The sequence below is a fragment of the Pristis pectinata genome, chromosome 2 (genome assembly GCF_009764475.1).
Source record: "Pristis pectinata isolate sPriPec2 chromosome 2, sPriPec2.1.pri, whole genome shotgun sequence".
Classification (NCBI taxonomy): Eukaryota; Metazoa; Chordata; class Chondrichthyes; order Rhinopristiformes; family Pristidae; genus Pristis; species Pristis pectinata.
In genome coordinates, this window is record NC_067406.1 from 24,231,219 (window position 1) to 24,244,384 (window position 13,166).

At 42.4% G+C, this 13,166-nt stretch overlaps 1 protein-coding gene across 1 annotated transcript in view; it reads right to left on the reverse strand.

Annotated features, from left to right (window-relative positions):
• The window catches only part of LOC127580433 (lipoxygenase homology domain-containing protein 1-like), a 94,379-nt gene extending 83,174 nt beyond the window's left edge, over positions 1–11,205 (reverse strand). Inside the window, exon 1 of the mRNA XM_052033907.1 lies at positions 11,076–11,205. Coding sequence (XP_051889867.1) covers positions 11,076–11,205 — 130 coding nt within the window. The remainder of the gene's footprint in view (positions 1–11,075) is intronic.
• Positions 11,206–13,166: the final 1,961 nt, after the last annotated feature.

Sequence of the window (13,166 nt, forward strand, 5' to 3'; positions counted from 1 at the left end):
TGATGTGTATTATAAGGGCATTAGGTACTCAACACCAAGCTTCACCAAGTATTCTACAACACCTCCAACTAAGAAGGGTAGTATGAATTCCCAAAGCAGAAATCACCAGCAGCTTCCCAATTTAGTACATTCCCCATGAAGCTGGTTTAAGAAATAGGAACGTAAATTTATCATTCAGCCAACGGGACCAGTTGGAATGAAGCTAAATTGGATGTGATCTCCATTAATGTCTTAAAAATAAGAAAGATATTCCATAGAACATAGAACAGTACCTCACAGGAACAAGCCCTTAGGCCCACGAAGTTGTGCCAAACTAATTAAACTAGTAATTAAATACCTTACTAAACTAATCCCCTCTGCCTACACAATGTCCATATCCCTCCATTCTCTGCACATTCATGTATCTATCTAAGAGCCCTGTAAACTGTTCTATCATATTTGCCTCCACTACCACCCCTGACAGAGCATTCCAGGCACCCACCACTGTGTAAAAAACATATCCTGCACATCTCCTTTGAACTTAGTCCCCTCACCTTAAATGCATATCCTCTAGTATTAGTCATTTCAACCCTAGAAGAAAGAAACCAGCTGTCTACTCGTCCATGCCTCTCATAACCTTATAAACTTCTATCAGGTCTCCCCTCAGTTTCTGTCGCTCCAGAGAAAACAACCCAAGTTTGTCCAACCTCTCCTTATAGCACATGCTGTCTAATTCAGCCAGTATTCTGGTAAATTTCTTCTGCATCTTCTCCAAAGCCTCCACATCCTTCCTATAATGGGGCAACCAGGATTGAATGCAATACTCCAGATGTGGCCTAACCAGAGTTTTATAAAGCTGCAACATAACTTAATGACTTTTGAATGCAATGCCTTGACTAATAAAGTCAAGCATGCCATACACCTTCTTTACCACCCTATCAATCTGCACAGACACTTTCAGGGAGCTATGGACTTGGACCCCAAGATCCCTCTGTACATCAACACTGTTAAGGGTCTTGCCATTAACTGCGTATTGTTCCTTTACATTTGATCTCCCAAAGTACAACACCTCACATTTGGCTGGATTAAACTCTGTCTGTCATTTGTCCACACATATCTGCAACTGATCTATATCCCATGGTATCCTTTGGCAATCTTCTACGCTATCCACAGTACCGCCAATCTTCGTGTTGACTGCGATTCCAGAGAAATTCACACCTCATAGAGCCTGTGGCCTCTATGGCACAGCACACTCCCTCCTCCATATTTTCAGATACATTGCAATAACGTTAGCAGCAGTTTTACTGGGAAAGGAGCCCGTGGATGCTCAAATAAACAGAGCCACCTAGAAATTTGTTCACGTGGGAATGTTGATTTCTGTTCATTGAGGGTGCACCTTCCCAGAATGAACTGAGTTAGCCACCATTTCTGGATCATTTCACATCACTATGAAAACTTGACTGGGCATTTCCCAGGGTGAATAAAACATCTGCTTCTGATGCAGTTTCCACATCAAGCGTGTACCGTGACATCGTTTCCCAGACACTAGGCAGACCCATCTGTAGTTACCACGGTCAGACTTGTCTCCTTTCTCGAAGATGTTGACTCATTTTGGAGTGTTAGTAGGGAAGCTGGACCATGCAGTCCTGGACGCACCCATTGTTGTTTCATCCTGTGACAATAGGTTTAATAGCATAACACTAGACTGGAATTTGACTAAGGCAAATCCCATACAAAAGAAAAATATTGTTGATACAAGAAAACTGAAATAAAAACAGAAAGTGCTGGAAATATCCAGCAAGTCAGGCAGTATCTGTGGAGATGGGAACATTGTTAACTTTCAGTTTGATGATTTTTCACCAGAGCAAGGTTTGTCCCCTACTTATACTTTACCCTCTTCTCTAGTGCTGGCTGACACCCAGTCATGAAACTCATCTCCAACCCACCCCTAGCTGACCCTGACCCTCCAATCCTCTAATAACCCCAACCTTGTGAATCCCCCAAGACCTTGGCTCCTCAGTCCGCCTGAGGCCCTGACCTTCTGACTCCCTGATGGAGTCTCCAATCTTCTATTTGCACCCTACCTCCCACAAAGCTTGCCGATCGACCAATGGCTAAACTCAACCCACTAACCCCCACTCCCCACCTGGCTGAACTGAACACACTTCTCACTACTGACTCTCTATTTACACCAAACCTCCAGGCCCAGCCTGCACCATATCCCATGAATGAATAAAACTAAATTCTGGGATTTTTAAGAATGTCATTCAATGCACCGAGACACAGCTTCCTCTTTACATTATTAGATTAAATGGCAGCCTTGACAGTGACAGTCACATCCTGAGAATTAATACATTTAAAAGCAATTTTAACAGAGTTTAACAGTGATTTGAAGATAGCATTCCTTCCATTAAAGAAATCTGTGGGGTCCACATGTTGTCCGCATACAGTTGTTTTCTGTACTGCTCCAGATACTACCACTAACTAGCAATCCAGAGGCACAAGAAATTCTGCAGATGCTGGAATCTGGAGCAATACGCAAAAAGTGCTGGAGGAACTCAGCAGGTCAGGCAGCATCTATGGAGGAAAATAAACAGTTGACATTTTGGGCCAAGACCCTTCATCAGGACTGGAAAGGAAGAGGGCAGAAGCAAGAATAAGAAGGTAGGAAAGGGGGAGGAGCACACGCAGGGCCATTAATAGGTGAGTTCAGGTGATAGGCGAGTTCAGGTGATTGGCGAGTTCAGGTGATAGGCGAGTTCTGGTGATAGGTGAGTTCAGGTGATAGATGAGTTCAGGTGATAGGCGAGTTCAGCTGATTGGCGAGTTCAGGTGATGGATGAGTTCAGGTGATTGGCGAGTTCAGGTGATAGGCGAGTTCTGGTGATAGGCGAGTTCAGGTGATTGGCGAGTTCAGGTGATAGGTGAGTTCTGGTGATAGGCGAGTTCAGGTGATTGGCGAGTTCAGGTGATAGGCGAGTTCAGGTGATAGGCGAGTTCAGCTGATTGGCGAGTTCAGGTGATGGGCGAGTTCAGGTGATGCATGAGTTCAGGTGATTGGCGAGTTCAGGTGATAGGCGAGTTCTGGTGATAGGCGAGTTCAGGTGATTGGCGAGTTCAGGTGATAGGTGAGTTCTGGTGATAGGCGAGTTCAGGTGATTGGCGAGTTCAGGTGATAGGCGAGTTCAGGTGATAGGCGAGTTCAGTTGATTGGCGAGTTCAGGTGATGGGCGAGTTCAGGTGATGGATGAGTTCAGGTGATTGGCGAGTTCAGGTGATAGGCGAGTTCTGGTGATAGGCGAGTTCAGGTGATTGGCGAGTTCAGGTGATAGGTGAGTTCTGGTGATAGGCGAGTTCAGGTGATAGGAGAGTTCAGGTGATTGGCGAGTTCAGCTGATAGGCGAGTTCAGCCGATTGGCGAGTTCAGGTGATTGGCGAGTTCTGGTGATAGGCGATCTAGAGGCTTGGAATCACAATAGTCCAAGTCAAAGAATTTGAATTCAGCATAAAAACGCTGGTAACAATAAAAGTGAGTGGAGGTGGTTTTTATTTGCTGTAAAACCACAATTTGTTTATTGATTTCCTTCAGTTGAAAGGTAACTGAATCCTGCCTCAGTCTGGCCTGTACATGGCTCCAGTCCCTGACCAATGTGGTTAACTCTTCATGATCATTTGAAGCAGCAGCACAATCTACTGATTGGATCAAACCACTCAAGAGGAAGTAACTTAAATTGGACAATAAATGGCAGCCTTGGTGAATAGATAACCAATTTCTAAAGAATTAATAATGAAATAATTAAAAGATAGCATTGAAAAGTAGTCTTCAAGAATAAATGGGCAGGCACAGCTGCTGGAATTAAAAATGATTGCTTGAGTTCCTGGAATGTTTTCAGGTAAACTAACATTGTTGGGTTAACCAACATCCCTGAAAGTGGTAACACAAGTGGATAGGGTGGTAAAGAAGGTGTACAGCATGCTTCATTGGTTGGGGCATTGAATATAAAAGTTGGCAAATCATGCTCGACCACATTTGGAGTATAGTGTGCAGTTCTTGTTGCTACAGGAGGCTTTGGAGAGGGTGCAGAAGAGGTTCACCAGGATGTCGCCTGGATTGGAGAGTATTAGCTATAAGGAGAGGTTGGACAAACTTGGATTGTTTTCTCTGGAGAATTGGAGGCTGAGGGGTGACCTGAGAGAAGATTATAAAATTATGAGAGGCATAGCAGGGTAGATAGAGTCTTTTTCTCAGGGTGAAAATGTCAAATAGTAGAGAGCGAAAGCTTAAAGAAGATTTGCGAGGCAAGTTTTTTTACATAGAGGGTGGTAGGTGTTTGGAACATGCTGTCAGGTATACCTGATCCTGCTTGACTATTGGAAGTGGCTGAAGGGTTCCGAAAAGTAAAAATCTGCAGATATTGGAAACCTGAAATAAAAACAGGAAATGCTGGAAATAGGCAGCATTTCTGGGAATTCTGAACTTTTTTTTAATGAGCTGCCTCCTGATGTAAAGGGTTATGAAAAGTAACAAAGCTGTCTTTTCCTGGGAATAGAACCTGTTGAGGTTTGACTCAAGCCCTTCATCCTGTATGTGAGCTGATGGCTTCCTGATGGACTTTCGAGGTACTTCACCATGACAGCTCCTGGGATTCAGTATGCACTCACTGAAGTGCTTCCAAATATTCTTACAATCCTTACATGTTGTTTCTACTGCCAGTTGCATGTTTGAAATCCATAAAATATTATTTTCGGTAACTGAAAGCTCAAAATATAGTCATGTAATTATTGGGAAATCAATGGGGCAGAAGGAGGCCATTCGGTCCATCGTATCCATGGTAGTCAAAGCAAGGGGTTTTTCATGTGTTCGTACTTCATGTGTTCATGCAAGTGCTGTTTAAATATGATAAGGTTTTCTGCCTCTGCACCCATTTAGGCAGTGAGTTCCCGACTCCCGTCACTGTGGCCAAATATATTTTTCCTCAATTGCCCTCTCATCCAGCTACCCATGAACACAAATCAATTCCCTCTCAGTATCAGCCTCCATGGCAAGACAGTTTGGTCCTTCCTGTTCATGATGTGTAGGCCTTGCATAACTTTATACATCTTGATTAAATTTCTACTCCTTTGTTGCAAGGTAAACACCCCCAGCATAGCTAATATCACCTTATAATGTTATTCTGCCATCTTATGAAAACGAGGCACTCCCTGTGGAGGTATTGGATAGGACAGATATACTTAGCAGCTTAAGGGATACCTGATCATTATCCCAGGAATACCTTGGTGCTTTATCCCAAAGTCAGACCCAGTGTTGAAGGTAAGGGGCATGAGGGTGTATATGTACCAGTAGACTGAAGCACACAAGTTGAAAACAGTTTTAGTAATAATTATAAAAGAAACTCAAAACTACATCCTTCCAGGCAGCACGAGTGGGGTTCAACCCTGACCTTCGGTGCCTCCTGTGTGGAGTTTGCATGTTTGTCTTGTGACTGTGTGGCTCTGCTCAAGGTGCTGAAGTTTCCTCCCACATGCTAAGGATGTGCTGATATGTTAACTGACTTTTGTAAATTACCCCTCAGTGTTGGTAAGCGATAAAAGAATCTAAAAGGGGAATTGATGGGTTTGCTAGTTGCAGGGACAGGGAATTAAGGAATGGGATTGCTTGGCTGTGAGCTGGCATATACCAGAGAATTGTGGAATGGTTACAGCACAGAAGATGACAATTCAGCCCATTGTGCGCCAGCTCCCTGTAAAGTACTTGCCACATACTTACCCCATCACATCCACAGGCACTGCATTCCAGATTCTACATACTGCATAAAAAAGATTTTCCTTGTGTCTTTCTTAATTCTCATCCCCTTTATTTTTACCTGTTGTCTCTATTCTTTGATCCCTTCTGCCAATGGAAACAGCCTCTCTCTATCCACCCTGTCCAGACCCTTCATTTATATAGTTCTATCGGATCTCCCCTCAGCCTTCCCTTCTCCAAAGGAAGCAGTCCCAGCCTCTCCGATCTATCCTTGTAACTGTAGTCCCTCAACCCAGGAACCATTTTTGCAAGTCTTTCCTGGACCCTCTCAAATGCCTCCACATCCTTTCTATAATAAAGCAACCAGAATTAACACAATACCCTAGTTGAGGCCCGGCCAGTGTTTTATAAAGGTTCAGTAGGCTATCCCTAATTTTATACCCAATGATTCCACTGATAAAGCCCAGAAATGTGCATGCCTTATTATCTGCTTTCTCCACCCGCTCTCCCGCTCTCAGCGACTTGTGCACACATAGCCCCCAGGTTCCTCTGTTGCTGCATCTAGTTTAGAACACCTACCAAAGTTCATCTCCTTACATTTGTCTGCATTAAACTTTATCTGCTATGCATCTGCTCATTCAACCATCTTGTTCATATCATAGAACACAGAACTGTACAGTACAGGAATAGGCCCTTCAGCCCACAATGTCTGTGCCGACCATGCTGCCAAATAAAACTGCTGCATTTTATCGCTATCCTCTTCACAGTTCATAGTATCAAGTTTAGTGTCATCTGTAAATTTAAAAATTTGTGGCTTGCACCCCAGGTTTAGGTCATTAATATAGATAGTATCAGACTGAGTAAGTAAGCAGAATGCTGAAATTACTGGCATGTCCCCATAATTGAAAACACTAGATAATGTGATGCCATTAGCAGAGACTACACCAATGGCCAAATATCTATTACATATCAATTACTGGTGTGGCCACTGGGCAACGAATAACATAAACCTGGGAATTATAACTTGTACTTTATGGGAATGCCTCCTGGTCTCTTCCTGTTACAGAACTACTTCCACTGTATGTAGTTCTACAATGTTGTTGCAGTGACCTTGCACAGTGGATGAGAATTCAGAGCAATAGTGGTCAGTCCTGAGAGTCTGAGTTATTCAGTTGCCAAGTCACTGGAAAGCTCAGAGACCCCACTTCCAGCATTAGCATCTATATGCAACCTCCATAATAGAAGGAGGTCATTTGGCCCATTAAGCCTATGCCAATTCTTAGAGCAATTCCGTTCCCCAATTAGTTTTCCCTATAAACTATTCTCTCCACATCCCCATCAAGTCTACCACCTTCACTGTACTAGGGGTAATTTATAGTGGTCAATTAGCGTATCAGCATGCCTTTGTGACGTGGGAGGAAACTAGAGCATCTGAAGGAAGTCCATGTGGTTTTAAGGAGAATGTGCAGGATTGAACCTGGATCTCTAGAACTGTGAGGCAATAACTCTACCAGCTATGACACTGTGCCGACAACCTTTGGAGAAGATCCACCTGAGGTTATTTACCACATTGCCTCAGAAGTCATGGCTCTACTCAGTGGCACTACAATGACTGCTTTCCCTTTGAAACAACAGCAACTGAGTAATAATGAGCAATCTGACTGGAATCAGGTACAAAAATTAAAGGACAAATCATGGAGACAGAGATCATCATTCCTGTACTGCAAAGCAAAATACTGCAGATGCTAAAAATCTGAAAATAAAACCAGAAAATGCTAGAAGTATTCACAGGCAAGGCTGCATCTGTGAAGAGGTTATTCCCTCACTGATGTCAGAGTGCATGCATCCTGCTAATTCTCGTGTTTGCTAATGGTGTTAATACATACTTTTGCTCAGGAAATGTTTCTTCCCCTTCCAATAATGGAAGCAGCATCTCTTTCCTCCTCAACTTCTGTCCTTCACCACTCTATCCTTTCCAACCATTTGCCATTAATTTCCTTTTCCTGTAAGACCTTGGATGTGGTATCAGCTTCCACCTGCATGCCCACCACCTCCAAACCTCCCCATACAAGACCATGTACCTGTCCAAATGTCTTTTAAATGTTGTTATTGCACCTGCCTCAACCACTTCCACTGGCAGCTCTTTCCATATACGCACCACCTTCTGAGTGAAAAAGTTACCCCTCAGGTCCCTTTTAAATCTTTCCTCTCTCAACTTAAACCTATGCCCTTTAATTTTTGATTCCCTTTCCCATAGAAAGCAACTGTATGCATTCACCCTGTCTATGCCCTTCATGATTTTATACACCTCTATAAGGTCACCCCCTCAGTCTCCTACACTCCAAGGAATAAAGTTCTAGCTAGCCCAGCATCTCCCTATAACCCAATCCCTTGAGTCCTGACAACATTCTCGTAAATCTTCTTTGCACTCTTTCCAGCTTAGTTCAACTCTTTCCTGGGTTCAATTCCGGCCGCTGTCTGTAAGGAGTTTGTATGTTCTCCCTGTGTCTGCGTGGGTTTCCTCCGGGTCCTCCGGTTTCCTCCCACATTCCAAAGACATATGGGTTAGGAGTTGTGGGCATGCTATGTTGGCGCCAGAAGCATGGCGACACTTGTGGGCTGCCCCCAGAACACACTACACAAAAGATGCATTTCACTGTATGTTTTGATGTACATGTGACTAATAAAGATATCTTATCTTATAAAATGGTACTTAATACTCCAGGTGTGGCCACACCAACATCTTGTCAACTGCAATGTTATGTCCCAACCCCTATACTCAATGCCCTGACCGATGAAGGCCAGCGTGCCAAATACTTTCTTTGCCAGCCTGTCTACCTGTGATGTCATTTTCAGGGAACTATGTACTTGTACTCCTAGGTCTCTCTGTTCACATCCAAATGCGACCAATGTATCTCCAGCAATGGAATCAATTCTTGCCTTTGCACAGCTTCCAGAGTCCTCCGAAGACCTATTCCGTTCACTCTGGATTAGAGAGTATTAGCTATAAGGAGAGGTTGGACAAACTTGGATTGTTTTCTCTGGAGCATCTGATGCTGAGGGGTAGCCAGATAGAAGTATCTAAAATTATGAGAGGCATAGAAAGAGAAGATAGCCAGAGTCTCTTTCCTAGGTTAGAATTGTCAAATACTGGAGTCATAGGGTAATATAGCACGGAAACAGGCCCTTCAGCCCAACTCATCCATGCTGACTGGGGGCATGGGTTTAAGGTGAGAGGGGGAATGTTCAAAGGAGATTCGTGAGGCAAATTTTTTTACACAGTGAGTGATAGGTGTTTGGAACGTGCTGCCAAGAAAGGTGGGAGAAGCCAACACCATAGCAACATTTAAGAGGTATTTAGACAGTCACATGAACAGGCAAGGAATAGAGGGATAGGGACCATGTTCAGGCAGATGGGATGAGTTTAGATTGGGATCACGGTAGGCACAGACACGATGGATCAAAGGACCTGTTCCTTTGCTGTTCTGTTCTGTACTCTTCATTATCAGCAGGCTGACCCTTGGTGCCATGAAGTGGAGACTGTTCAGCAGATTTCACATCTAAGGTGACAATGGACAGCTGTACCTCTCCACCACTTTCCTTGTCCTGCACCTTGCCTGTGGATATTTTGAAAATTATCTATTCAAGAGATGTAGGCATCACTGGCCAGGCCAGAATTTATTGTCCATCCCTAATTTTCTTCAAGAAAGTAGTGAGCTGTCCTCTCCGCAATGGCTCATTTTAGAAGAATCACGTTTCTATGTGTCTGGATATATAGATGGGTAAAAGAAGACAGATTTTCTTCTCAGTAAATCAAATGAGTTTTTGCAAAAGTTCTGATATGCCAGTTCTGATATAACGTCATTGACCTGAACCATTAACTTTGTTTTTCTCTCCACAGGTGTTGCCTGCACTGGTGAATATTTTCAGTATCTCAAATTTACAGTATCTGAAAGTTTTTACTTTTTGATTTTGCAAAATTCAATCATTTCAGAGTCATCATTGCTGATTTGTGCTTTCTTGTTGTGGAATTGTTTAATTAACCAAATTGAAATTCCCAGCTGCTGTGGTGGGATTTAAACTCATATCTCCAGATCATTAGTCACAGCTTGTACAAGACCAACCATATAACATTACTGTTATGCTACCGGTTGAGTCACAATTCCCTCCAAGTAAACATTGAGAAGTCAGATGCTGTTGTTTCTCATGCCCACCACAAATAGTTCATTAGCACTGATTACCTAGCCCCTCAATCAGGCTGAACCAGGCTATGAAAACCTGATGCTCTGTTCAACGCAGACTTGAGCTTTGAACACATATCCAATCCATCACTAAGTCTGCTTGTTTCTACCTATGTAACATAATCCCTTAATCATTTCGCTCACCCCCACTGCCACTGAAACCCTTCCAAATGCTTTTCCTGCCTCTAAACTTGAATTCTCCAGCATTTTTTGTGCCTGTCTCAAATCCTCATCCTTCAAAAATTACAAAATTGCCCAAAATTTAGGTCTGTGCCTCAGTAAGTCCTGTTTGCTATTGCACTCTCCTGCTCCCTCGACACAACACTCTCCACCAGCCCCTCTGTCCTTATGGAAAGCAGTATATTAGAATCAATACCCATGGAGAACAGAGTATCAGAATCTTTTGTGGAATGAGAGAGTTGTCACCTGAACGTTTTTGAAAATGCACAAGAACATGAAGATTATGTGTATGAAAGTCTGCATCACTCTATCCTTCTGACTCTGCTTATTGGATCCTTCAAAATACTTAAAATAATGCATTTAGTCCTCCATCTTATATTGCAGTTCTGAAGTGTGGTTTAAGTTAAAGCCACAGCCTGTATGATTCAAATGATACAGAATTAAGAGGTTTATACTTTTAAAAATTGCCAGATATCTGAGAAAAGAATGGGAAAATTCAATGTGCATACATGAAAGTGGAGGTCACAGGAATGTAGCAAATGATTGCTATATTGCCCTTTTCTCCTAAAATCAGTTTAATTAAGAAGTGGGATAGTGTCCAATAGAAAACAGCAGCCCATATCATGAGTAAATTTATAGATACTATGAATTGAGAGAGACAAACACAGTTAATAAGACATTAGTCTAAGAATGACCTTTCTTCCTGTGGTACGGATCCTCCCCATCATCTGAAGTTTCAGTGCGATAGTTCAGAAGTTCTTGCTCATAGACTTCTCGATAGTTGTATGCTTTCTTGGACTTCTTGCCTTTTGATTTCTCTCCTTTCCCTTTTTCTTTTTCCTTTTCTTCACCGCTATCATCAGAGCCCTTCTTGGATTTTTTCCCTTTTTTCTTCTCCTTCTTAGGTTTTTCATCATCATCTTCAACTGAACCTTTTGACTTGGACCTTTTGTTTGACTCTTCTTTTGATGATGATTTCTTTTTCTTCCTCTTGTCCAGTAATTCTTCTTCCTCCAAATCTTCATCTAAATGCTCCTTTGATTTTTTCTTCTTGTCTTTCATGTTGGTGTCATTTTCGATCTTCTTTTCTACCCTTTATCCTCCTTGTCACATTCATACAACAAGTCGCTTTCTGTCCTCTCCTGCATAGCTGCACAGCTCTCATGAAAAATTACTACTCTGAAAGGGTCATGTGATTAGAAGAGAAAGCAGAGTGTAAAAAGAGCCCAGAAGCACAAACCCTATCATCAGGCTTTGGGTCTCTCCATTATTTATGGTACTGGCATCACCTTACAGATGGGGGAATGTCTAAGCAATACCTGAGATCTCCAACCACCTCGGTACATGAAGTAAACAATGACTGGACTGCACTCAGTAAATTGAATGTTTACACAGATTAAATATTACACTTGGAAAGCATCACAGTGAGCCAATTTGAACTAATTCTATGCCAAGTTATAGACGTGTGTGAGGGGACATCATTAACTTGATTGTCTTTGTTACCATCCCAATGCCTAACTCTACCACAGCACCACTTGGTTAGTTATGTCCTGCTATATGCCTTATTTGAGGTGGATGAGGTTATCACTTCATTTGTAAGACACTGTATGAAGTGACTCTTCTTTCTGAAATGTTGGAGTTGATTTTAAGTGCTTCTTGCCAGTATAACTATGCATGGGAAGGGTTAAGATTGGGCAAATTGACTTGCTGGCACTCGGTAACATTTTATGTTCATTAACTTCCATGTTAATTCTTCCTGACTTCTGAAGAATCTCACCAACCGTAACTTTTGGCCTCTTCTGGCCACCCTATTCCTGCTCATGTGGTTCCATGTTAATGAAGACTTTAATATTGTCAGATAGGAGCCTAATTAAAATGAAGAGTCAAACTCCCATGATGTAACTGGCACTGTAGCATTATTTTTATTGAACCAATCAGGAAGCTCGTGTGGTACCAAATTTACTTGAGAAACCACATGAGCAGGAGCAGGGTGTCCAGAAGAGGCCAAAGGTTATGGTTGGTAAGATTCTTCAGGAGTCAGGAAGAATTGGAATGCTCCTGCTGGGAATACATACAATTTCCTTCTCATTATCTTTCTCTGCCTTGCCCCATCACCATCTCTGTCATCCTGATCCCACTTGTAGCCCATACGTCATGCCAGCGACTGTTCACTTGAACTTTTCTTCCTGAAGACATCCTACTAGATTTGGATGGAAGGCATAAAGATCTCCCATATAAAAATGAGCCAGGCTCTTTTCACCAGGAGCAACATCTGCCTTGGGAACCCATGAACCTATCACATTCAAATTAAAGTCATCACCACCTGTTAATTTGTTCATAATAATAACAACGTGGACCAATACTGTGCAACATACAGAAATATACAACAGAGCTTTACAAAGAAAGAAGAGTGTGAACATTGATCAGAAAAATCATACAGGAGGTGGGTCAAACAGATGAATGTTGAGAGTGTTGATAATGAGAAGGGATGTATGAATGGTCACAGATAGGGATCCTCAGAGGACTGTGTATGATGATTTTGAGGGGCCAGAAGTTGGGTGGAGGTGTGGGGTGACAAAGGGTTATCTAGAAACAGCAGAGTGCTGTGTCCAAGCTGAGACAGTGTTGGAGTGTTGTAGAGTTTGGATGGAATAGGATCATAAAGGGAATTTTAGACAAGGATCAGGATTTGGAAAAAAATATGATGAGGCTGTTGAGCCAGTTTATGGCAATGAAGACTGACCTCGATTGGATTTAGTATAGAAGGAGGTTACTTAATTTTGTAGGAGCTCAAAATAGGGAACTTCCAAAGCTAGTGAGGGACAGATTGGAGTAATGGAGTCAGAAGATGACAAAGTCAGGTAAATGCTGGGAAATGAATTGGTGATTAAGATAAGTGATTGAAGCTTTTATTATTCATAAAATAAATTGAAAAGATGGTGGGTATCACTATTGAGGCAAATGTTCATCATTTACCCTGAAATGTAGTTTGCTTCATCATATCTGAGGGGAGTTTAGAATCA